Genomic DNA, 24,161 nt, shown 5'->3' with positions numbered 1-24,161 from the left:
GAAATACATTCACCAGTATGGGCTTAATGTTATCACATACCTTCCCAATGTTCCTAATCAGTTTTGAGAATGTTTAACACTGTGACTTTAAACTTTCACAGATTAATGTTGTTCCGATAAAGTGATGAACTCTACGCTTTATATTTTCTTAAGCTAAATTATTAGCATTCTAGTTATTTTTCATGTTTTTTCATGCTGAAGAAGAGGTAGTTTAAGCCAATATAGATATGGATATTTTACAGTTGATTACAATTTTATATGCTATATATTTACTTGGAAGCATGTATCACTGATTTCAAGTGAACTTCTAGTACAACAAAAACTGTAAAATCGAAATATCTGCTCCAAATATATCTATAGGATGGGGAGTGACTTCATTATGTGCAGCATTCAACTAAATGGGCATAAAAAATAGCATTGCCTATGCCAGAATGCTACCTTTAATAAAAGAACACACTCGAAGAAATATTTTGCTACAAATTATTTTATAAACCATAATATTATCTAATCTGTATTCAAAAACATTTTAGTTCAGCTGGACATGACAATGTCTCTTTTCCATTCTAGTGGATGAGGTTTAATGATGCAATAGTGTTAGGCTACAATTTTGGGAGGTGGGTTGCTAAGCGGGAAACCACCTCCGGTGAAGCGTGAAGCTCTGGCTCTCGTTCCTTGGTAGTCATGCTCTATGTTACTCAAGGCTCTCTCCTTTTCCCTTAGGGATGGAAGTAGAAAAGAAAGAAAGAAAGAAAGAAAGAAAGAAAGAAAGAAAGAAAGAAAGAAAGAAAGAAAGAGGGCATATTATTACATTTTTTATCTCAGTATCATTTTGAAAAGTTCCAAAAGTTTTAATAGCAGCAATAGCTCTATCAGGAGATCATTAAAAATAAGTTGATGAAAGCTTGTTTAGCTAAACAACCACAATTAGATGCCTGTTTGGATCTAATTAGGTGACTGCTTACGGTACGCAGAATTATTAAAAATTAGAACTAAATGAGCTCTCCTAATGTTACCCCCTCAAAATGGTCACAGTTTCTCATTAAAAGAATAATAAATGTAAGACTTGGAATTTCTAATCTTGGCAATGTTCCTCCAAATGATTATTTGTTTTTCAAATAAAAAGCTGAAATCATCAAAGGCAGAAAAGGGATTTTTCCCCCTCTTTGTTGAATTTTAATGAAGAAATTGTGTTAGCCATTTTCACCATTTAACAGACTTATAGAGATAATTATCCAGTTCTTTTTACACAAAGCCAACACTGCCTATATAACTTTGAACTGATAGGTGTGACCATTAGACTTAAAGCCATAGGAAGAACAATCACAACTTGAATTTAGCAGCCTTAAGAGAAAGCAGCATAGTTTAACTATCCACTCAGATATTTAATGAGGAAAGGGGGGGGGGGAGCCAGGAGAGCAATGTGAAAGACACATTTTCCTGAACTGAGATGTACAACTACATAAATGGAGCAAAATATTCAAACAAATTTATCAGATCACTGTAAACTGGTGGTACTAAAGCACAAAAATGCTGTATTATATATTTTTCTAACAATTTTTAAAAAATCTTTGGACTTTTTATGGTACAGATCAAAGCCTCAAAAATGTCTGAAGCTAACAATAGGTTGTATGTATCCAGTGCTAGTTATCCCCAAAGCATACCCACTAAAATTAATGGGCATGTCTCACCTAAGGTCCATTACTTCCACTGCATATATTTTGAGTAGAACTTAGTTGGATACAACCCTATGGTTCAAAAAACTAAATAGTTTCCTGGAGAATATTTTAAATTTGCTTCCTAGTAAATGTTTTCTTTTAAAAAGTAATTCAAGGACTGTGGCACTGAGGAAAAGAGAAAGGGTGAGATTGTTGCAAGCATGTATGCAACTGTGCACTAAACTCTCCTAAATAATGACTAATGTGCTGTGATCTCAACATGCAACAGAGAGCAAGAAGCAAAAGAGAGCTTATGACGATTTTCTGTAGCAGTCCCACAATCATGCCCTACACTGCAAATTTATTCAAGCTGTAATAGACACTGGACTATATACTACACTAGAAAGAAGTAGCTAAACATGTGCAGGTCCCCTTGACTACATGACTAATTTGGAGGCAGAAGGAAGGAGAAGGAAATAGTAAGAAAAAAAAATTAAAAAAAAGAAATGAGCTTAATTCTCCTTTCTGGACTTATAAACATAATTTACTATGGAAGTGGCATAAAACTGACAAAAAATGAAAACCTCATAGTACTGTATGTAATACTCATATATATCTAGGCGTAACTATTCCTTATAGATGGTCCATTGCCCTTTAAAAATATAATAGTAGCAGGAAATGAAATTCTAGAAATAAAATACAGCAGAGTGAATTTCTTCCCCTGTAATGCTGAAATGGAAAAGCTAAGCCCAGGGTTCAAATTCTAAAGATTATAGCTGTTTTCAAAAGGACACTTAGCTGTTGGAAATGGATCGCTAGACATTATGGTAGCTTTGTGTATTGATCATAAAGCCCCAGGAAGGCCATTAGCCACGAACAATTGTTGCTAATTCCAAACATCAAGGCAACATTATGCCATTTGCAGATGGGCAGAGGTCGCCTTAGATTGCTGACTGTTTTGCTAATTCAGTCATCAGAACTGTTTGCTGTCTAAAAACATGAAGTTCCATGTGGTAAAGGAAGTAACTAGTTTGAAATCAAATTCCATATTTCTAAATGGGTACTAGTGCACATTCTAAAAATCACGTTCTAGCACATGAAGGAGCGAAACAGGAATATATTAAATTATTTGAACTGCCCAGTGCACATCTAATTCATAGATGGGGAGAAGCATGATTGCAAAAATCAAGACTGGTGACTGAGAACAGACTCAAGAGACTATTAGATCAGGTAAATAATGTGTATGTGCAGCTAAATAGGCATGTGTGTGATCAGATGAAGTTCTAAACATGGGGTTTCTCTCATGTTAAGTGTTTTCTGCATAAGCAAATTTGTGATGTTTGAATGATTTTGAATTGACAGGTGTGATCTTGAGAATTTCCAGAAACAGGGAGGGTCCAGGGCATGGGTAGGCAAACTAAGGCCCAGGGGCCGGATCTGGCCAAATCACCTTCTAAATCCGGCCCACAGATGGTCTGGGAATCAGGGTGTTTTTACATGAGTAGAATGTGTCCTTTTATTTAAAATGCATCTCTGGGTTATTTGTCGGGCCTGCATGGTGTTTTTACATGGGTAGAAGGTGTGATTTATAATAATAATAATAATAATAATAATAATAATAATAATAATAATAATAATAATAATAATTGCATCTCTGGGTTATTTGTGGGCCATAGGAATTCGTTCATTTTTTTTTTCCAAAATATAGTCCAGCCCCCCACAAGGTATGAGGGACAGTGGACCGGCCCCCTGCTGAAAAAGTTTACTGACCCCTGGTCCAGGGTTTTGTAATATGTAGCTGATTTTGGAAGACTGACTATATACTCTGTTCAGATTCCAATGTGAAGGAACAAAGCCCTCATCAATGAGAAACAGCAAAGCAGTTATTGGCATCAGTCTGTCTCGAGAGACAATGGAGTGTGCCTTCTGGGGTGAAGTCAAACTGCTAACACCCCATACACCAAACAAAGCAGTGATGGGATGCAATTAAAATATGTCTGGAAATAGCAAACTCAGAGATGAATTCAGCATCAAGCTATTATGTGTGGTGATCTGAAGAGGACAACGACCAGGCCTGACATTACATCAGTGCAAGCATTTTTTCTTGGAAGATGAAATGATCTCCCCTTTCCTTCCCCTACAGCCAATTTGGGGGTGGAAGTGGGTGCACGAGGTATGCACAGGGGAGAAGGGGGGAGCCCTGTTGCACTAGCAGGACTCATTGCACTGTCTCCTGCTAGTGCAACTGTTTACTTGAGTCTGGACCAACATAAAAAGCCCAGAACAGAAATTAAATGCAGGGGAGAGGAGGGCAGGATGTGGCTGAAAAAAAGAGTTGCAATTAAAGGATTAAGAAAGCTGGGCACTGACATGGGAAAAGAGATAAAACTACACTTGGGGGAATTTTCACACAAGTGACTTACAGAAGTACTCAATATTTGGCAATTTCACATATCTCACCAGGGGGACATGTATCCACACACATGAGATTGCTGTCATAATCCGATCTCAGCTGGGCAGTAATTTATTATTAAATAATGTAATTATTACCACCACTGATACTATCACTTACTTGTTTTCATGTTCCTTGCGTTTTTGGGTGAGGTATTTCTTCTTTACATTTAGAAGCTCATTGGCAAGTCTTTCAATTTCATATTTGTATTCTTGACTCTGTGATTCATACATGTTCAATTCAGAAGACAAAACCTTAAAAAAAAAGAACAAACAAATGCCATGGGTGATTTGTTGTCTTCTTGTACCTATATGGCTTTTATAAATAATTGTTATTTAAATCTGTCCCTGTACTGGGTAACAATTCTCTCATTCTGTATCATCATGATGCATTAATTTACCGTATATACTGCTTAATGTCTGGATGTTTGTAAGCAGTTTACAAAGCATAAAAACCAGTTGTACAACATGGTTAAAATACAGAATCATTAAAAGCATGCCATAATTAAATACAAAATACACAGCTTAAAATACACAATAAAACAATCATTTAGTTTCATTGATACCAATATTGATAGCAGTTATTACATACAAACTATTTCCATTTGCACAGCACATGAATATACTATATTTACTGTGGCATTCTGATAGTATGAAAAATCTTTTGAGAAAGTCAAGAACAATATTCAAGTGGCTTAAAAATCATAAGGCTTAGAAAAGAACAAATTTAATGTTTTGTACTTGTGTTTTTGTTTCTCTGAGTTGAATCAGACTAAGTTACAGAGTAAATCCCCTGAAATTAATGTGCATGACTAACTTAGATTCAGGTAGGTAGCCGTGTTGGTCTGACACAGTTGAAATAAATTTTAAAATTTTAAAAAGAGTCCACTAACACCTTAGAGAACAACTAAGTTTGTTCCGGGTATAAGCTTTCGTGTACATGCACATTTCTTCAGATACCAATATTGAATATTGAATATTGAATATTGTTCTTGACTATCTCAAAATATTTTTCATACTTATCAGAATGTCACAGTAAGTATAGTATATCTATACATGTGCTGTGCAAATGGAAGTACCGGTAGTTTGTATGTAATAACTGCTATCAATATTTGTATCAATGAAACTAAATGATTGTTTTATCGTATCTGAAGAAGTGTGCATGCACACGAAAGCTTATATCCAGAACAAACTTAGTTGGTCTCTAAGGTGCCACTAGACATTTTTTTTTTAATGACTAACTTAGGTCCATTAATTTCAATGGATCTGCTGTACCTTTGTTGGCTACAACTCTTTGCCCATAAGCATAGACTGCTATTTTAGTTTCAAACATTACTCTATGAGCCCACAAACTTTAAAACAACCCAGACAACTAATTGCTGTGTTTTATCCAATGTCTCCGTAATATGTTGAGTGCAAAAGCCAGCACAAAAACCTCAATAGTCATCTCCTATCCGAGGTATAAGCTGCAGCCTTAGTTATTACCACCTATGGCAAATGGGTATTACTGCTTTCCTTAGAATGCGTAAACAGGGATGGGAGGAGGGGAAAGAATGTACCTTATTGTATTTTCATGCAATGAAAATGAAGGAAGAGCACTACATTACATATTAGCAGTTGCTGCTTAACATGGTGCATCAAGCGGTTCCAGGAGGCATAAACAAGCTTTTCTCACCCAAGAAATCCTGCCTTACAGTGACAAGGGGTTAAGAAAGATTACTCTTGTCAGCCCTCTAATAAGATGCGAGACTAATATAAGTCAATGCACCGTTAGAGAAAAATGAAGGATTTAGCAATGTTTTCTCAATCCATTTCTGCTAGCTTGTTAAGGACAGAAGGAAAACTGTTTTGACGGGGATGTTAAAAAAAAACCTCATTTAAAAAGGAAATTAAGTCTCGTATAAAAATCTGGCAGCATCTCCAAAGACCCAAGTGGGATGCACATTTATAGTAATAGGCTGTAAATTTATGCTCTAATTAGATTTTAATTTCTTAATTTTATAAACAAATATTATACCTCAAAATGCAAACAACAATGTTAGGAAATTCATACAATAGCTTTCTTCAGAACTGTATGTGTAAAGAACTCGTGGGCATTTCCCAAAAAGTACAGTTCATGTGATTCATAAAAATAATCATGCTAAATTATGGATCACCAAACTTTATGATAGTGGCAAGTTTTTTTTCGTTCTGTTTCCTAATGATCCCAACATGGAATTTGATTTTTCAAAGCTGTTATCCACTATCAAGTTATCCACTATGACCCCAAGTCCCATTCCTAGACAGTCACCATCAGTTCAGATCCCATTAGCATATATGTGATATTAATCATTTCCCCCCTATTGTGCATCACTTTACTCTTGCTTACATTGAATTGCATTCTCTTTTTATTGCCCATTCAACCAGTTTAGAGAGATCCTTTTGAAGCTCCTCACAGTGCATTTCCATTTTAACCACCTTGAACAATTTGGTGCAATCAGGAAATTGGACTGCTTCACTGCTCATTCCTAAACACAGGTCCTAAAGCCTATCATTGTGGGAGCTCCACTTTTGACATCCCTGTGTTGGGAGAACTGTCCATTTACTCCTACACTCTGCTTCCTGTTTCTTACCCAGTTACTGATTAATAACAGAACCTTTAGTCAGTCCATAACTGCTAAGCTTATGGAGCCTTTGGTGAGGTATTGTTTCAAAAGCATACAATATCAACAGGTTCACCTCTACCAATACGTTTGCTGACACTCTCAAAGAACTCTAAGAGGTTAGGGGTACAAGAACATAAGAACAGACTGCAGGATCAGGTGAAAGTCCCATATAGTCCAGCACTCTGTAGTCCGAGTGGCCAACGAGCCCAGGGAAAGCCCACAAGCAGCGCAGCTGCATTCTCTCTACCCAACAGCTGGTATTCAGAGGCAAACTGCCTCTGAAAAAGACTTTACCAAAAGCATGCTGCTTCTGCTTCAATATGTTACTCTGAAGAAATCTGCCTCTGAATTTGGAGGTCCCATTTACCTTTCTGGGGTGACAACATACTTGTAGTTCTATTCTTAAAGTACTTATCCATGAATTAAGAAGTATACCTCCAGGTTCAAAAGATTTTTCAGAACACAAGTCCCTGACAATAATGATTTCCTACTTCCTGGGGCTACGGAGTACAATCTATCTATTTCTACACTCACTATTTATATAATGAATTATTGGAAATGACTCTTACTTTAAGTTGCTTGGTCTTCTCCCGCAGAGTGTGCCGATACAACTGCAACTGTTCTGCTGCTTCTGGTCCAGGCTGACGGGCCAAGAGGTGCTTCAGCTCTACATACAGTTTCTCCTTCTCCTAGGAGACAAGGGGAGATGAAACCAATTTGGAAGTTACACTTGTCCACTTGCCACCATAGAATGTATGTAAGGAGAGGGAATGCAAAGACATGAGAACAGAAACATAAAAACAATCCAGACCATAAAGATTTTCATAAGCTAACTGTTTTTGTTTAGCTGTGGTGCTTTACTTCTTCTCAAACAAAAAATCGTATCTGCTATCTTAGTAAATATAGTTTATCCTGAATCAATTCCTCCAACAAGTGAGTCCACTTATACCGATGAATCTATTTTGCATCTGTACTACACCAAGTGGCTACCAGCAAGCATATGAAAATGTTGCACAGTATATTAATGAAAACTGTAAATCACACTGTAAGACAGTAATGAGGTAATCCTTTCTAATTTTCACAAGGTTTTACAGTTTAAAAACTGATCATTCTAAGATATTATTTATATTTTTATCCTAAAACATTTGCTCTGCCACTCGGTATCATAGTGCTTTTAAGCCAGCCTTCAAGAATAATCATATATAACATATATAACAATTAGCCAAGCACTAATATTCCAAAAACCGAAGAAAGCTAACAACATAATTAGAATAGGGCAGCACAGATTTAACAACCACCATACAAATACATAATTATATGGATAACTCATAGGCACAACACAGAACTTTTATCAAGAGCATATGCGAAAATACAAACATGCTGGCCTATAATGCTGATTCAAGCAAAATAGAAAAGTTTTACATCTTTTCACTGTTAATTTGAGCTGAATTTTGTGTCTTTTTCACTATAGTTTTGCGTCTTTTTAACGAAGTATGGCAAATGCATCTCAAACCATATGGTTCTACTTTTGCAGGTATTCATGTTTATTGAGGTAGCTAGTGCAGAACTCAAGGTTTGAGTTCACTGATTGCAGTTGCACTTTCATTCTTTTCCCTAGGCTATATAATTGGGCTTAAAACCCCAGAGTGTTTAACATATCATATTGAAGAATACACTGCTGAAGATAAATTCAAATTCAATCCTTTGTTGCAATTTTTAAATTGATTTTATTATCTTTGAGGTTTTTTCAAACAATCAAGCTGTGTGTAAATTCTATAAAATAAATAATAATCCTAGCCATTGGCATTTTTTACATGCAGAGTTCATCTTGCAACACGCTTAAGATCTTAGAGTGAAAGCGTGGTAGAATAATAATAATAATAATGTAGAGAATACTTGTATGGGTAGAAATCCATACACCTGCAAAACCTTTGAGTTTGGCCACTGTTGTATCCCAGTTTACTTAGACTTTTTTTTACAACAATCAAAAAGAGTGCCAGCAATTATTTCACCAAAGGTCACCAAATCTGGTCTCCCTTTCATCCTACACAAAGTTCTTTTCTTTTCGGGCTTCCTGTTTCCGGTGCACCAGGAATGGAGTTTCTCTCAACACAGCGGGAGACAGACAGACAGAGATAATCAGATAATGATGGAGGAACTTCATTATCTGCATTCCTCTTCGGCTGGAAGAGGAACCAGGCTCTCATCTGCCGTTTGCCTGGCACTCTGGCACTCGCTTCCCCATGAACGTGAGGGCAGGCAAAGGCAATGGGTGCATGGAGCACTCTGGCTGCTGCGACCCCCCCCCATGAGTGTGGTGGAGTCTCCTTCTTTGGAGGTCTTTAAGCAGAGGCTTGACAACCATATGTCAGGAGTGCCCTGATGGTGTTTCCTGCTTGACAGGGGGTTGGACTCGATGGCCCTTGTAGTCTCTTCCAACTCTATGATTCTATGATTCTATGATTCAATCCCATTCCTGGAAGCACAGGTTATCCTGTTAATTGGACTTTAATTGGAGTAAACTACAGGCACATGCTAGAGACGATGAGATAAGAAGCTGCAAAAACAACCCAGCTACAAGGATGTGAAAGGTTTGGATTGAGAGCAGATTTCATTCAGTGAAAGAGACGGTGGGGGGAGAGGAGCCCACGGTTTACTTACTCAAGGTTTTTCTCTACATTTATGATATGGCAACCCCCACCCTGATATTTTAAAATATCAGCACAAGTGATGATGGAATAAATTGGAATAGAATATGGAATTTAACAAAATTGGAAATGGGTATGTGAGAGAAAGGAACTGAGAGGTAAGGGGGGCTTTGAAAATATAAAGCAAAATCCTCCCTAATCTCCATTATCCACAAAGGAATGTGTTTGAGATAAGGTTAAATGGTCATAAATCAGTGACAGGGAGGAAATGAGCCTACCAACTGCGAGAATAGAAGTTTCTAGATTGACTGTCTGGAAAAATGGTGAAGACGGCTTGTTTACTGGAAGCCGAATCACGGGATGAAGTGATGCAGTGACTTTTGGAAACTGTGAGATAACAGCTTCTCCCAAGACATGACGGGAACCATCAACAGTTGCAGGAATAACGGATATACCCCCATATATATTGATGGGGAAACATCATGGGAAAAATTGTCACATGCAGGAAAGAATAAGGAGTACAGCTAAAGTTCCTCACTTGAAACTTTATAAATTACCTATTATGCCAACACTAATTGAAATCACAAGACTGTAGCTATTATATAAGGGATTATTATATCTGGATGGAATGGAATGAAAATTATTAAATTTTTGGAATGCAGAAAAAATGTAGAAGAATGAACTCATCAACTCTAGCATGCGAGGGGGCTAGTTTAATTAAATCGTATAATTTGACATATGAATATTTGGCATTAATAATTGTATTAATTGGATAAAATTTGCTTTGTTATAATGAGGCTGTTATTGGAATGATATTGGAAAATCAATAAAAAATGTTTTTTAAAAAAACAACACAGTTCTTCTAGTTTCTCCTTGAAATGACAGATGCCATAGTTAAACACTTTGCTGGAAGAAAGTCTTTCATCTTTGTCACTGATCTTTTCATTCATATTTTGCATGGATTCTTTCTGCTTTAAATCCAGTCTCATTTTGCAATATTTGACAATGTCCTTACAATGTTCAAACAAAGTGGCTGCATCTTTCATGGTTTGCTTTGTGGCCAGTTAATCGGAAACTGAAAAGCAACATGACATAGCAGAAAATACAGTTGCTGAATGATGTCAAATATGCTTAAAGCCTTTTTTAAAAAATGCTTTGAATTTTTCTTTTTGTTTGTGTATACATGAGAAACATTTTATTGCTGTTCAGAAAACTATGCATATTTTTGTATCACTAACTGTCATGGGCTCCAGAGAGGTGCACTTCAAACCCCAACCAAAGAAAGACAAAGAAACTCTAGGAATAAGTTGCAATTTACCATTTCTTTATCCCAGTTGGAATCTGTATTGGATTTAAAATAGTTTTCATATATGTGACTTTCAGCTGTTTTTATATAAATATGTTTTAATATATATTTTTATATAGGTTTTGTGAAGTTGCCGCTAGATGCTTCATAGGAGGTGATTAATAAATGAAATAAGTGGTATGTTGTGAACCACCCTGTTATCTCTGGATGAAGGCAAAAATCTCTGGATGATATGTGCAAAAATCAGGAGTAAATATAGCTCTGCTCAGACCTCACTTGGAGTACTGTGTTGGATTTGCAGCATAACAGTTAAAGGAGGATGTTGATAAACTAGAAAAGATTCAAAAGACACCAAAGATTATAAACAGTCTAAAACGCAAGCCATAGAATTATGAGGAAAGTTGTGCTTTGAATGGAGCAGAGAAAGGGGGTTAAGTTGACTTCTGTGGTATTTAAAATGTTATTAAAGAAGATTAACAGTTGCTCAACATTTTCTATAAGGATAAAGCAATGGACTTGGACTACCAGAATACAGCTTTCAGTTAACATTGGAATGGACAAAGACAATAGCAGCTTAGGAATGGTCTAGAGAAGCTGTGAAAATTTCTTCTCCTGTAATTTTTAAGAGATTGGGCAGTCATCCATTAGGAATTCTTTTGGCATATGTTATTCTCTAGAGCAGGCCTAGGCAAACTCGGCCCTCCAGATGTTTTGGGACTACAACTCCCATCATCCCTAGCTAACAGGATCAGTGGTCAGGGATGATGGGAATTGTAGTCTCAAAACATCTGGAGGGCCGAGTTTGCCTATGCCTGCTCTAGAGGGCATATGTGATCCCCTCCAATTCTAAGATTCTGCAATTTAAAGAATATAGCTAAAACCTAGTGGAAAGGGTTTATTGGTCCTTGAAAAGGTTATTATGAAAAAGACTAATTCTGAGTTCGGACAGAAGCACAGATTTTTCAAATGAAGCTCTGACGTGTCTTTGAAAGCCAGTAGAGGGCCAAACAGACACAACTAGCAAGAGCTGGTGTATGCTAATCTATAAAATCAAAAGGTCTTGGGAAATTAAATAGCAAAGACATGGCACAGCTTAGAAATGGCTTAGGTGCTAGAAAACAAAGAAACAGAATGGTCTCAGTGGCTTCAGAATGCCTCTTCATATGGCTTCCTTCCAGTTACAATTTCTTCATGGAGCAGAAAAAAACAAAAACGGTCCCCAGATTTTATCTGCTAAACCCAAGTGTTCTTTTATGATAGATGGGTTATCATCGGCATCCAATTGCTATATTGGATCAGACCAGCGGTCTGTCAAACCCAGTGTTTTTTTCTTGGAACCGTGGCCAATGTCAGATTATGCTGTGAAAGAGCACAGCAATGGAGTATATTTAAAAATCTAGTATTTATTCAATTAGTCCTTTAGAAGCTGAACTTAAAATGGAGAATAATCACTTTTTTCCTTCCACCATAAAAGCATTTCCCCTTTTTTTCTAAAGCAAAGTAATTCATTGTCGTTTGGGTTTTTTAGGGGGTACCACAGATGCAAATTGAGAAGTCTACACCACTGAACCTCATATTTCAATGCATTCCATTGTGAGCCACTTCAAAGCCCCAGCTGGCTGCAGCTTTGGCATAATTTTTTCCTTCAAATACACCTTATTCTTCCTAGCAAGAGTGACCTAATCACAAATCTTGTCAGATTTCAATACATGACTACACTACTGACAGTAAACAAAGTCCTAAAAGGCATTAAGCCATTCTGAATTAACTTTCACTGTATTATAGAGAAAGCTGATTTTTAAATCATATGAATGGTGCTGAAGTGACAGCCAATTGGGGCTTCCAATAAAGCCAACAGGTCTGAAAAATATAAGCTGGAGGGTGGCCTTTTGGGAAACTTTATGGGTCTCCCGTGTGTGTGTGTGCTGAAAATGGTTGCTAGATAGCATTTCAACCGAACGAATACTTAAACAAAAAATGTCCTCTGCTTTTCCATTGATGTTATTCTTTTAAGAAATCAGTAGAGATATCTTGCCCTTCTATTAAGATAAGGGGTGATATCCATTGTTAGTCATACTCAAAGAAGAACCATGGAAGTCAATGGATTTAAAGAACCTGTTAATTTCAGTGGGTCTACTCCAAATATGACTTAGTCAACCTAGAATCCCAGAATCTGTCTTAATACAGGTTTAGCACTTCATCAGAAGATTTCTGTTCTATTGCAATTGTCTGTTAGAAATGAAGCCCTAAACTACATACTAGTTTCTGGATTACCTTAAAAAATAAGTACTGTACAGTAAACAGACAAATATGTTGGGAATCTGTCAGTACCTTAAATGACTCCGAGAAACAAGAGAAAAGGATGGTAATGTTAAAAGGGACATCCTTGACCAATTTTTTATTGTTTTGCTCGATGTATTTAAACTGGTAAAGAGTTTCAGACTCGCATTTCTGTAGAAAGCTTTGCATCATGAAACTTCAACCAGAAAGAAAGAAAAATATTTTAAATGGAGATGTAGAAGAAGAAAAAAGATTGAACCCACATGGATATTTTGCTTCACATTTAAGCTGCCTTTGCTGATCATCCTCTTTGCCTGCTTTTCTTGCTACTATGTAGCACTATAAGTCTTCCTGTCAGACTCCTGGGTGTGAATAAAAAGAATTGTAGAAAAAACATCTATCTACAGTACACATACTTCTAGTTAATCACTCAATTGCATGGAGTGTGGCCAATATTTTCAAAAGCAATTCATGATCTTGAAGCCTGGAGCCAGAGAGGCTGCACTTGTTATGAATAAAACTTACCTAGTTTTAGACTTTTTGGTATCCATGAACAAAGACGCCAAAATAAAATGAAATATATCAATATCATTTACAAGATGCATTTTCTTTTACAATACAACCTCCTAATTATTACAGAGCTCACTATTTTGAAATTATCCCACAACAAAAACCACTAGTTTACTTATAGGTGAAATTCCATTATGCAATTCAAAATAGGATTGAACTGTTTTTCATGCTGTTGGCTTTCCCATTAGTTGTGACTATAGAAGATGGCAACTGTTTTCACAACCAAGCATGTCCCAGCCTTGAATGTTGTACATGTTTGTATTTTGTAAGAGGGCCCTGGTAATATGGATAAATAAGGAGCAGTTGATAGACTGCTGGTCTTATTTGCAATTGGTTTCCAATTTATTTCTCTTGTAATCCTCAACAAGGGCCAACCAAGTCCTCTGAACATTGTGCAATGGAGTGGATAATAACCCCATTTAGAGACAATGCATACATTTCTATTAGAAAGTGAAATCTATCCTATGCAGCTGAAACTGGTTTCCTCTCCAATATGTATTACTGCCATCATCTAACAGCAGCAGAACCACATGTCTTGTATTACACCCATTATTATTATCACTAAACAGTATCTATTTCTTTTAAGTCTTGTCATTTAATTTGTCACTGAGTTAAGATCACCAAATGTCAGGGAAACATCAAAAGAAAGTCCATTATACTTAATTCTTTCTTCTTCAAAGAAGAAGCAAAATGTGTGTTAACAGTGGTCATTTGCCTACATTCTGTTACTGTATTCCAGTAAGCCAGAAGTTGCACGGAACAAGGCGGACAGGACTCCCGAATCCCATTTGACAGAGTTTATCTTTCCAATTTACTTAAAAGCAAATGCAACCAAAATTATAGATACTAAAGAAGTTTGGTGTGTCTCTGTGTGCAGGCTGAAAGGCAAATCTCCTCATCTCAAAAAAAGAAGCACCAAATCAAGTGAGTCCCATACCCATTCTAGCTTGGATATAGCTTGAAGAGGGGTTTGCCTCCAATCCCCAACTCTTGCCCTCCCTGCTTCAAAGGTAAACCACCCCATTTTTATTTATTTTTTACAAAAGTGGCAAAAAAGGGCTCTTTAACTCCATTCTGTATTTGAAACGATACCCCAGAGTGTGGAAGGCAAACTAAGGCCCGGGGGCTGGATATGGCCCAATTGCCTTCTAAATCTGGTCCGCGGACAGTCCGGGAATCAGCATGTTTATTTGGAAATCAGCATGATTATTTGTGGGGCATAGGAATTTGTTCCCTTTTTTTCCTTCAAAATATAGTCTGGCCCCCCACAAGGTATGAGGCGACAGTGGACTGGCCCCCTGCTGAAAAAGTTTGCTGACCCCTGCTCCAGAGCATGGTTGAGGCTTTGAGAATTTGACATGTCTGCACAGCTAACATGGAGAGCTCTTCCCCCATAAATATACTCTTATGTTCCCTTCTGGCTTCAGGCTGCCCATAGCTTGGACATTCATTCACAAGGTTCTATTAAATATTTTCATTATTTGGATGTTTTATGCCACTTTGCTTCTCTAAAGCCTGACTTACTGCTGCTCGACATTTATGAGAAAAAATAATATAGGTTGTTCCAAATTAAAATGCCAATCATCCCTGAGTGAAAGTTCTTATTCAGATTTAAGTAAACATAACATGCCTTCTGATCATAAGATGGTCTGTCCCAAGCCAAATGCAGCTCATCTTTAAAACTAGTTGTTTACTAAAATAAAACAAAGCCTATTAATTAGAAAATCATTGCAGAGCAATGTACACCATATAAACATTAAATTAAAACAGAGTAACAGTATTCTCATTAAGGGGCTTAAAATAAAATACAAAAAATGTAATAGCCAAGTACACAGATTGCTTTATATGTTGATGTCTGCCCTATTCCTTTGAAAAGGGATGGGCTATATGCACAATTGAATAAATTAATGATGAATTATGAAAAGGGGGACATAACAAAGTACTGTAGATCACCACTCTGTTAACAATAAGGACAGAGCAAAGAAAAATGAAACAATACATTGAAAAGGGCTACAGCAGAGACCCTATATCCTTGATAGACTCCTACCCTATTCCCATAGTAAATAATGCTTATGAGAACTGCACATCAAGGAGGGGACTCAGACTGAGGATTTGAGGCTTTTCAGCATTTCTGCCAGTGTATATTATTTGTATAAATAAACCTTAGGATTATTTTTAGCAAATCCTGCCAGCCTGTAAGATTTGTTTTTCCAGTAGTGCTCGAAGAAGCCCATGGATCTGCCTCTAGGCTAAACCATGACAACATATTTCTGAACCTGTCACTCCATTTATTTTAATATTTTGTGTTTCCTTCTTCTGAATGTGAACTAGCTGCCGTCTTAATCAGATTTTGGTCCTACTAGTGCCTTGCATGAAACAAATTCAGGATACAGAATTTCAGCTACTAAGTTGCACAAATGCTGGTTGATGGAGCCTAATGTAACCCAGGTCATTGATCTCCGCTGTACAACGCAAGCCTGCACAACTTGTGACCCACAAATAGTGTCGGTTCTTGGAATAAATAAATAAATATAATACTGGGTAGGATCCAGAGTAGAACCTTTCAGCAAAGGAACAGAACTTCTAGAAAAAGCTCTGTACTACAGCATATGTTTACCTGTCCACTACCACCTAGCAACACACCCACAGGCCAGCACAAATAGCTCTCTCTGCAATCCAGACTACAATTCTATTGTAAGCAGAAAAGGAGAGAGAGAAAAGGCTAGAAGTCTTACACTAAATATATCATTCATTTGCAGAGGAACACTACATTTGCTGCTTGCTCACTTTGATCACTCTTCCCAAGCCAAGTTGATTACCAAAGGCCAGTATCTCAAGCCTCTTGAACTGCATGCTCTTGTAGTCCTCTTCTTGCAGATAACAGAATGCTGCCCAGGGAAACACCAATGCAGGAGCTAACAATTCTGAACACACAAGGGTGTTCACTTTGATGGGTTTTTTTCCTGAGTCAGGCTGTTGCACTAGTCTAGAAAATGGCACAAGTGCTAACTCTGTCATTAGGAAGCCCAATCTGTCATTTTAACTAGAGATGATCAACAGTCTCACTCCTAATGAAGATTTATTCACCGTCCAAGAAGTCACATTACAATTCTAGTCCTCCAATGCTGCTGCCTTGGTTACATATTTCAGAAATAACTAGATCCTTGTTAAACACCAAGAACCTCTCACTACATTTTGCAAATCCCTGCTATATATTTCTTCTGCTTTGCATGCAGAAATGTGCACTACATATCTTTGCAAAATGCATTTTTTGTTTTACTTGTTGTTCTTGGACAACTACAGGTCACTGCAAACAAAAGTAATCTTTTATACTTTCTTTTATCTATATGGCGGGACATTCAATAAAGCATTTGTAAAATATCAGCTATTAACAAATGTACAGACTGCACAAACATTATTGTGGGTGCTATCAAGCATTCTTCTTCTTCCCATATCATTACATCATCAGCCTCCCCAGATTTCTCATCATCATTTCAGATCACATTAGAACCCAAAACTGCTTCTCACATTTTTCTTTAGCAACTACCATCCTAAACTAATATTTCAGCCCACTCTGCTTGGTGGTAGATACAACGTCTAGAGTGATTCTGGGTATTCCAAGAAAAGAATTTATAGCAAACAGAAAGAGCCAGGACTGCTGCTATTCATCAGAGACTGAGACTAATGTCATAATCAAGGTTTCAGCATTAAGAGCAGATTTTTTAAAAAAAATATATTTTTATTTTTATATTATTTTTTATTTTTAAAATTTATATTTTAAAAGCTGTGCTGCTTATTGTTCTAAAAAGAGTCCTAAAACATTTAATCTTACAAAGACTTTAATTGCAATTAGTGGAAGAATTACAGTGAGGTTTGACATTGCATTGATGAGGAAAACAAAACCCTCTGCTTTGAGGGTTTCATGTTTATTGGCATTATAACCAAAATGTCAACTACACTGAACTCCAGAACTATTTGTTCATGATGTAATGAAGCAGTGAAAATTCCAAGTGGGCTAAAAACCCTTCTGCAAGTTGTTACATAGGAAGCTGATACTAGTTTAAATGCAACAATGTATAGCCCTGTTCAGTTTACTTCTATGAGCACAGTGAGGTTGTTTTCTTCTTTTTAAAGTTTTTGCATAATAAGAACATTTTCAGCTCAGGATGCCTATGATGAAATGTTTTATGAGGCATATGAAAAATTAGCATACAGTAACCTTCACTTTTTTCTTTTCTTTTACAACAATGGGGGAAAGTTGCCTTAAGCTTTCCAAGATAGCTGCAATATGGATGTTCTCAAAAACTCTTCTTAAAAGGTCTTTCACTTGTGATAAATTTCAGCAAATACTTTTGAAAGCTGCAACGTTTCAGTTCATATAAATCAAGAAGTCCATGAGCTTCACTCATTGTCATGTGTGTGCCATATTTGGCTTCCTTTTTAAAAGCTATCCCACCTTCCTTGATCAGCACTGAAAAATCATATTCTACAGAAGAGCAAAGACTCTTTGAGAAAAGAGACTGAACCTTCAGCCTTTATGTTTCTTATTTTGCTTCCTATCTAGAAGCCTTCCTATACGCCTACACCTCGGATTTATTTGGTCAGCTGCAGCCCCTTCCTGCTCTATGACTATCCGTGCCTGATTGGGCTTCTGGGGAGCTTTGGCTGTGTTCCAGCCTGCTCTCCGTTCCTCCCTTATCAGTCAGCCGTCTAAGATCAGGGGAAGTCGACGTTGGCAGCTGCAGGCTCCTCTGTGCTGGCTTGAAAACCCAGCCTCCCTGTTCCTGACTGCATTCTGCAGCTGGCTGCAAGATTACACTTGGAGCTGGTGTGTTCATGACAGGCAAGCATCACCCTTTGCTAGGTTTTCTGTTTTAACAGTTGAGAAATTAGCCCTCATTTACCCCATGATGAATTGATGTCATAGCATGGATATTTGAGAAATTAATCCAAGCGGTGAGACCCAACCTTGATAAGCAACTTAAAGGAAACATTTTCTTGCAGCTGGATTCATGAACTTCACTATTGCTTTCTAGTGAGGGGCATATAGCCAACAAATTCTAGTTTGGCAATATGACAAACTCCTTTGAAAAGAAGCTACTTATTCATTCAAAGCAATTTCAAGATGAAAGACAGTCAGACCCTAGAGCCATATTCTTCTTTCCATAATAACAATTGCTCTAAGAGTATATCCATAGGATCTGAAGCCAATTCAATATGGTTTTAGGCTTGGGCTTGTAGCTACTCTGGTTTCCCCAGTGAGTAAGAACACAATAAGAGTGCTGCTGGATCAGATCAAAGGCCATCTAGTGTCACTTTCTGTTCTTATCGTGGCGTGCCTGACATCTATGGAAATACTGATAGCACTCTTTCACTCATGAGTCCCAGCAACTAATATTCAGGGACATTAAGCCTGGTACTGGAGGTAATATAGCCACTAAGATTAGTAGCCATTATTGACCTATGACAGGAGATAGAGAGTTTTATCCTTTTGATTTTCCAGACATTTCAAAAGCCTTTTTACCATCAATTATGATAAGTTAAGCTGGAAATAGGAGGACTACCCTGCAGTAGGTCTGCTCTTACCAACTTATCTGTGCTAGATAGGCAAGGATATTTGTGCAAGCTTCTTAACTACTTTACAAAATTTGAAAGTTTAAGATTGCTCTTCAGGAAGGAACTTCATTTAGTTAGAATCATTGATAAAAGATATCATATTTTCATAGGCAAGCAGCTCCATACAGTTGTAGGGATGTACAATAACAAGGGTTTAAGGAATGCCTAGTTAAATAACCTGCAGCCAAGCAAGGGGAAATTGGGGTGGTTTCTCTGCATCGGATGGAATGCATTGTAGTCTGTATTCTGCTACATCCCTGACATGCCTCTCTGTCTCTCCGAGTGCCTTTAAGTAGTAAGTTTGTCCCCTACAGTATGGAGCAGATTGTACCAAAATGACTAACATTTTCAAAACAACTTAATGAGAGAAGAAGATACCTTACAGCCTCTTAGAAGATGTTCACCCTCACCTTGTCTTCCAATGACACGAGTTGAACACACTATCACTATACTCAGCATGTTTTCTAAGAAACAAAGTAACACAGCAGTTCTTTTCTGCATTTTACACTTACAGAACTTCCTAAGGTGCACCAGATGCACACGTGAACACACTTCTTGCACCTATATAGCTGGCATTAACTTTTCCAGGTTCACGCCTGGCGGAGCAGTTGAAGCAACAGTAGGACCATGCCCTCCCCTGGGCTTATGTATCCTCGTCTGATGGTGTGCATGCCTGTAACCTGAGACTGACTTCTCCTGCACAGAGGTTGTCCCTCCACTTCCCTCTTCAAGACCCTCCTGGTTCTAGGAGACAGCAGGACAGGGGATGATGGGGATTTAACCAGTTCACCCGTCACATGAAGAGCCTCTTTCTCTGCTTCTGACACATCCTGCCCCCATCTCCACCTTTGACTGACCCTTCCCCTTCCCTCTGTCCTGGCTGCTGCCTTGTGGGTGGCATCAAACCCCATAAATCACTGCCCCCCTCTCCTGGGTCAGCCTCCGACCCCCTGTCTCCGTCACACACTCACAAGAGCCCTGTCAGTCCCTGACAGGCTGTGACCTGTACACAACTAAATGGGGGTAAAATCTACTGAACACTGTAGGATTTTCTTCCAAGTGCATGGACAGGGATAGCCGACGACTGCAGTCCATGTGTTGGTAACCTCGAGGTTGGATAACTGCAATGCACTCTATGTGGCAGCCATGAAGTCATGAGCCACCCACCCCAGAGCTAACTGCTTTGGTATGGATGATGAAGTCCCCCAACACCAGCAGTCTGGAAGTCCTCAACACCACCTCCAAGATCAGTTCAGGCAGCAACACTGCAGGGCAGCAAAGTGGGAGGTAACCAGCAGAATCCCTAATCTGTCCCGATTACACAACACCAGGAACAAACACTCTGGACCCCCACTGAACTGGACAGAGAGCCTGGCAAAAGATGAATATATAAATTTATTTATGTATTTTAGACTATTTTATTCTCATTTTTAAGATGCATGCAAAACGGAGCACACCCATTAAAATGCAGAGAACAAAAGTGTTCCTTGGCACCCATCTATCAAGAATAGGTAAGAAGAAATTATATAAATCCCATGTGATGCAATGGGTGCAATTTTATGACCCAGTAGAATTGCCTTTTAGCTTCAATGAATCTTTTGAATTCCCTTAAAACATAAAGGAGATTAAATATTCATGGAGCTTTCCTAACAATAAACTCAAACTAATTTCTCTTCCGGCTGCAACTTTGTCTTCTTTGTAACTGGCACCTTTAGTCTGAAAATATCTCATACTGAGATCCCATCAAAATAGCTAAAAATGGTGAGGATTCCCCAGAGTTGTAATTTTGATCCAATTTTGTCTAATTCCTCTGTCAAATTTGCATCTTGCTGTTGTCCAAAAGAACATTCATCACACAAAAAAACCCTCTTCTCTCTTTGTGCTCTTAAAGAAAAGGTACAAAGATTCAGTAAGACCTGAAGTGAGGAAGCTTTTTTATCACAAATTCTTCATTTGGGTGCTAAGTGATCTGCTTTATTTTCTCCATCTGTTGATGCTAGATTAACATAACTGGTTTTTATTAGAAAACAATTTTCCTTTTGTTAAATTCAGCTGATTACCTCTAATAGATGAAGTTAAACTGATCATTGCCATTCCTTTTTTAAAAAGCACAGATTTAAAAGTGTTGCCTCCCCCTGAAGGTTTTGTTCTCTGGGGAGGAAGGAAAAGTTAGTGCCAACATCAGCATGCTTCTCAACTTAAAAACCATGATGATTCTCTCACCCCCTCCTTATTTCACACACTATTTCAATATGAATTGGAATTAGAAATACTAAGGTGGCAATGTGAACACACCCTTTAGTCTCTTCTGCACAATATCATGTTTGTGTCCCATCTTTTGCTCTATGTGGTATAGCTCATCTGTCCACCTCCTGCACAAAATGATTATAATCAAGGGGCTACCAACATTGCGGGGGGGGGGGCAACTGGAAAAGGGGGAAGGGAGGGCCAAGTTCAAGCAACAGCTCCCAGCCCAGCTAGAACTGACTCTCCATCCCAGATTGCCTCCCAAGGACCAAGGAGGATGCCCAATCCTCAAATGGGGTTTTGCAAAGGTTTTAAAAAACTTTAACAAGGGATCGGAGAAGAAGCATGTCAAACAATTTGAGATCCCTGAATGATTTAGGGAATAACAAATGCCAAGATTTAAAAGCAAGAATGTGAAGTGAAACAGGACTATATCAGTGAAGCTAAACAGGGCTTATTCCCTCCGTGCAACCCCTGCCAAATCTGTTCTGGGGGTACCCTAGGCATCTGAAAAGATTTCGGACACAGACAAAAGTCCTTGAAACCAACAGGATTTCACTGGATACAACCCATCTGGATACAACCCATCAAACTGAATACAACCCATCAAACTGAAATAATACATAGCCATTTTTTAGGTTCAGGCTAAATCAGATATCAAGGTGAAGTACCAACTTTAGGCTGAAAACACTGCTCAGAAATATATTTACATTCTTGAATAGAAATCCCATCATAAATATTTGGTTGATTAAGGGTACAAGTTTAAGGGTTCAGGACTTCAAAATTCGCTATGTGGATTTTAGAATCAGACTTTGGGAATGGGATGCTACCAGACCTATGTGAAATCTCTAATATGTTGAAGATTTCACAATGTATTCTGGAATACAGAGAGTTCTTTTTGCACTGTCTCTCAGCTAAAGCCATTCTTTTTCCTGCATATACCTTCTTTATGATCATGACAAGTCTTTAGAGAAGATGATTGACAACCAGCAGGTAATATGATGTCATTGCACTGTTATCTGGTTTGAATGTGCAGATAAGTAAACCAGATTGTTAGTCAGTTAGACAGAAAATCAAATTTAGAAAGGGAGTTTGCTTTAAAGGGAGATGGCTAGATTTTTAAACAAATAAAGACATGCATAATTCACTTTTTCCTCAAGCTATGCTAGCTATATCTACAAGGTAATTACTATTACTTTGTTCATTTACTATTTGTTATTTGCTCCCTTACACAGTAATAGTACATACTTCTTCATTTGAGATTTGTAAGCAGTGGCTGGCCACATAGCATGGATGCTGCAGTAGCAGGTTTCCTGCACTGTCAAGAGATTAGACTAGACTTTTGAGGTTCCTGACATGATTCTGTGAATATTAGAATTGTAGCTGAGCATATGAAGCAGAACATTCTAGAAAAGTCTGCCTCTACCAAAGTTCAAAGTAAGGAAGATTCCATTTAGTTGCACAACCAGTAAAGTTGCACAATTTGATTCAAAACCACCCTAGACTGCAACCTTGTAATAATATATGCAACAACAAAACATTACATGGGGAAAACTATGTGTTCACCCAGAGGCATCCTTCTGACATTTCTAGTGCAGCGAGACAGCACATTCCATAGTATCCTCCAAGGAAGGACTGGAGTTTTCCAACTTGTTCAAGCCCTTGTAATTATTATTAGCATTTGTATATATTGATTTATATACTAGGGGATGGGTAGTACCTCTGGTGGGGGACACTTTGTGCTCCTCCTGGGGTAGTTGGTCCAAATTTGGTCCCTACCCTGAACTCAGTTCTCACCTGTAGTTCCTAGAAGCTGTCACACAGCATGTGACAGTGGCCACACCCCGGGAATGGCTTCAACTGGCTAGCTATACCAGGTGAGGATAGCTGATGGGTCTCAAACCCTCGGTGAGTTAGGGACTTCCCCTGCATGCAAAGAAGGCAATGGCGAATTGAGTGGACAAGACCAATAGTAGGTCCAACAGTCAAGAAGGTGGTTTCTGCACGTGCTGTAGAGGGAAGTGAGGGGCAGGTGGGGCTTCTCAACCTGAGAAGGTAGTCCATCAAGAAAAGGGAACCTGATCCTCTGTTGCCTTGCAGGATATCTTCAGGAGACGAAAAGGCTAAGGAGTAAAACTTATACAAATATGGAGTGGAGTCCCTAAGACGGTTATATATATGCCTCCTTCTGGCAACTCCTGCAGCCAAGCTGGTGCCAAACATATTGCTCTGCTTTTTTTTGGACCACAATAGCAAAGCCAAGAAGGGGATCATGTCGTCTGGGCAGCCCAGAACCTCCATGCACACTGCCCAGGCTTGAACCCTGGGAAGGTCACTTTGGTGTTGCTAAGACAGGAGTCTGACTTTCCGCATGTGGGGACACTCCATTGTCTCTCAAGACAGACGAATGCCAATAATATACCCCACCTTTTTCCCTGAAAGGGACTCAAAGCAGCTTACAGACAAAACAAATGAAACAGCTAAATAGACAAACACTCACTTTCTCCTTCGAACTTTCTCTTTATAATTCCTCTACAGTTACAAGCTTTGGATTACTAGTATCCCTTTGTTCTTGGTTTTGTTGATGTCCTTTAATGTAGGGTCAGAGCTTTCTTCAGTCTGTTTACTGGAATTACCCAATTATCAGCTCCTGCCTAAAGCTGCAAATTATCTTTAGAATAGCCATTAATATACCGAGAGTTTCTGGAATGTGTTGAAAGCTCCTCCCCCCCCCCCCCCCCGG

At 38.2% G+C, this 24,161-nt stretch overlaps 1 protein-coding gene and 1 long non-coding RNA gene across 2 annotated transcripts in view; both read right to left on the bottom strand.

Annotated features, from left to right (window-relative positions):
- Positions 1-480: 480 nt before the first annotated feature.
- Positions 481-24,161, bottom strand: part of CFAP58 (cilia and flagella associated protein 58) — an 85,044-nt gene continuing 61,363 nt past the window's right edge. Inside the window, 3 exon segments of the mRNA XM_081912547.1 lie at positions 481-715; positions 4,228-4,361; positions 7,321-7,440. Coding sequence (XP_081768673.1) covers positions 595-715; positions 4,228-4,361; positions 7,321-7,440 — 375 coding nt within the window. The 3' untranslated portion in view covers positions 481-594.
- On the bottom strand, positions 19,572-23,346 carry LOC309370472. Its single transcript, XR_014168585.1, has 3 exons — positions 23,216-23,346; positions 21,232-21,322; positions 19,572-19,635 (listed from the first exon to the last, which is right to left on the bottom strand). It is a non-coding gene; the product is annotated as an uncharacterized lncRNA (long non-coding RNA).

This window comes from Podarcis melisellensis (assembly GCF_964234715.1).
Source record: "Podarcis melisellensis genome assembly, chromosome: 5".
NCBI classification, from domain to species: Eukaryota; Metazoa; Chordata; class Lepidosauria; order Squamata; family Lacertidae; genus Podarcis; species Podarcis melisellensis.
This window is presented reverse-complemented; position numbering and strand designations above follow the sequence as displayed.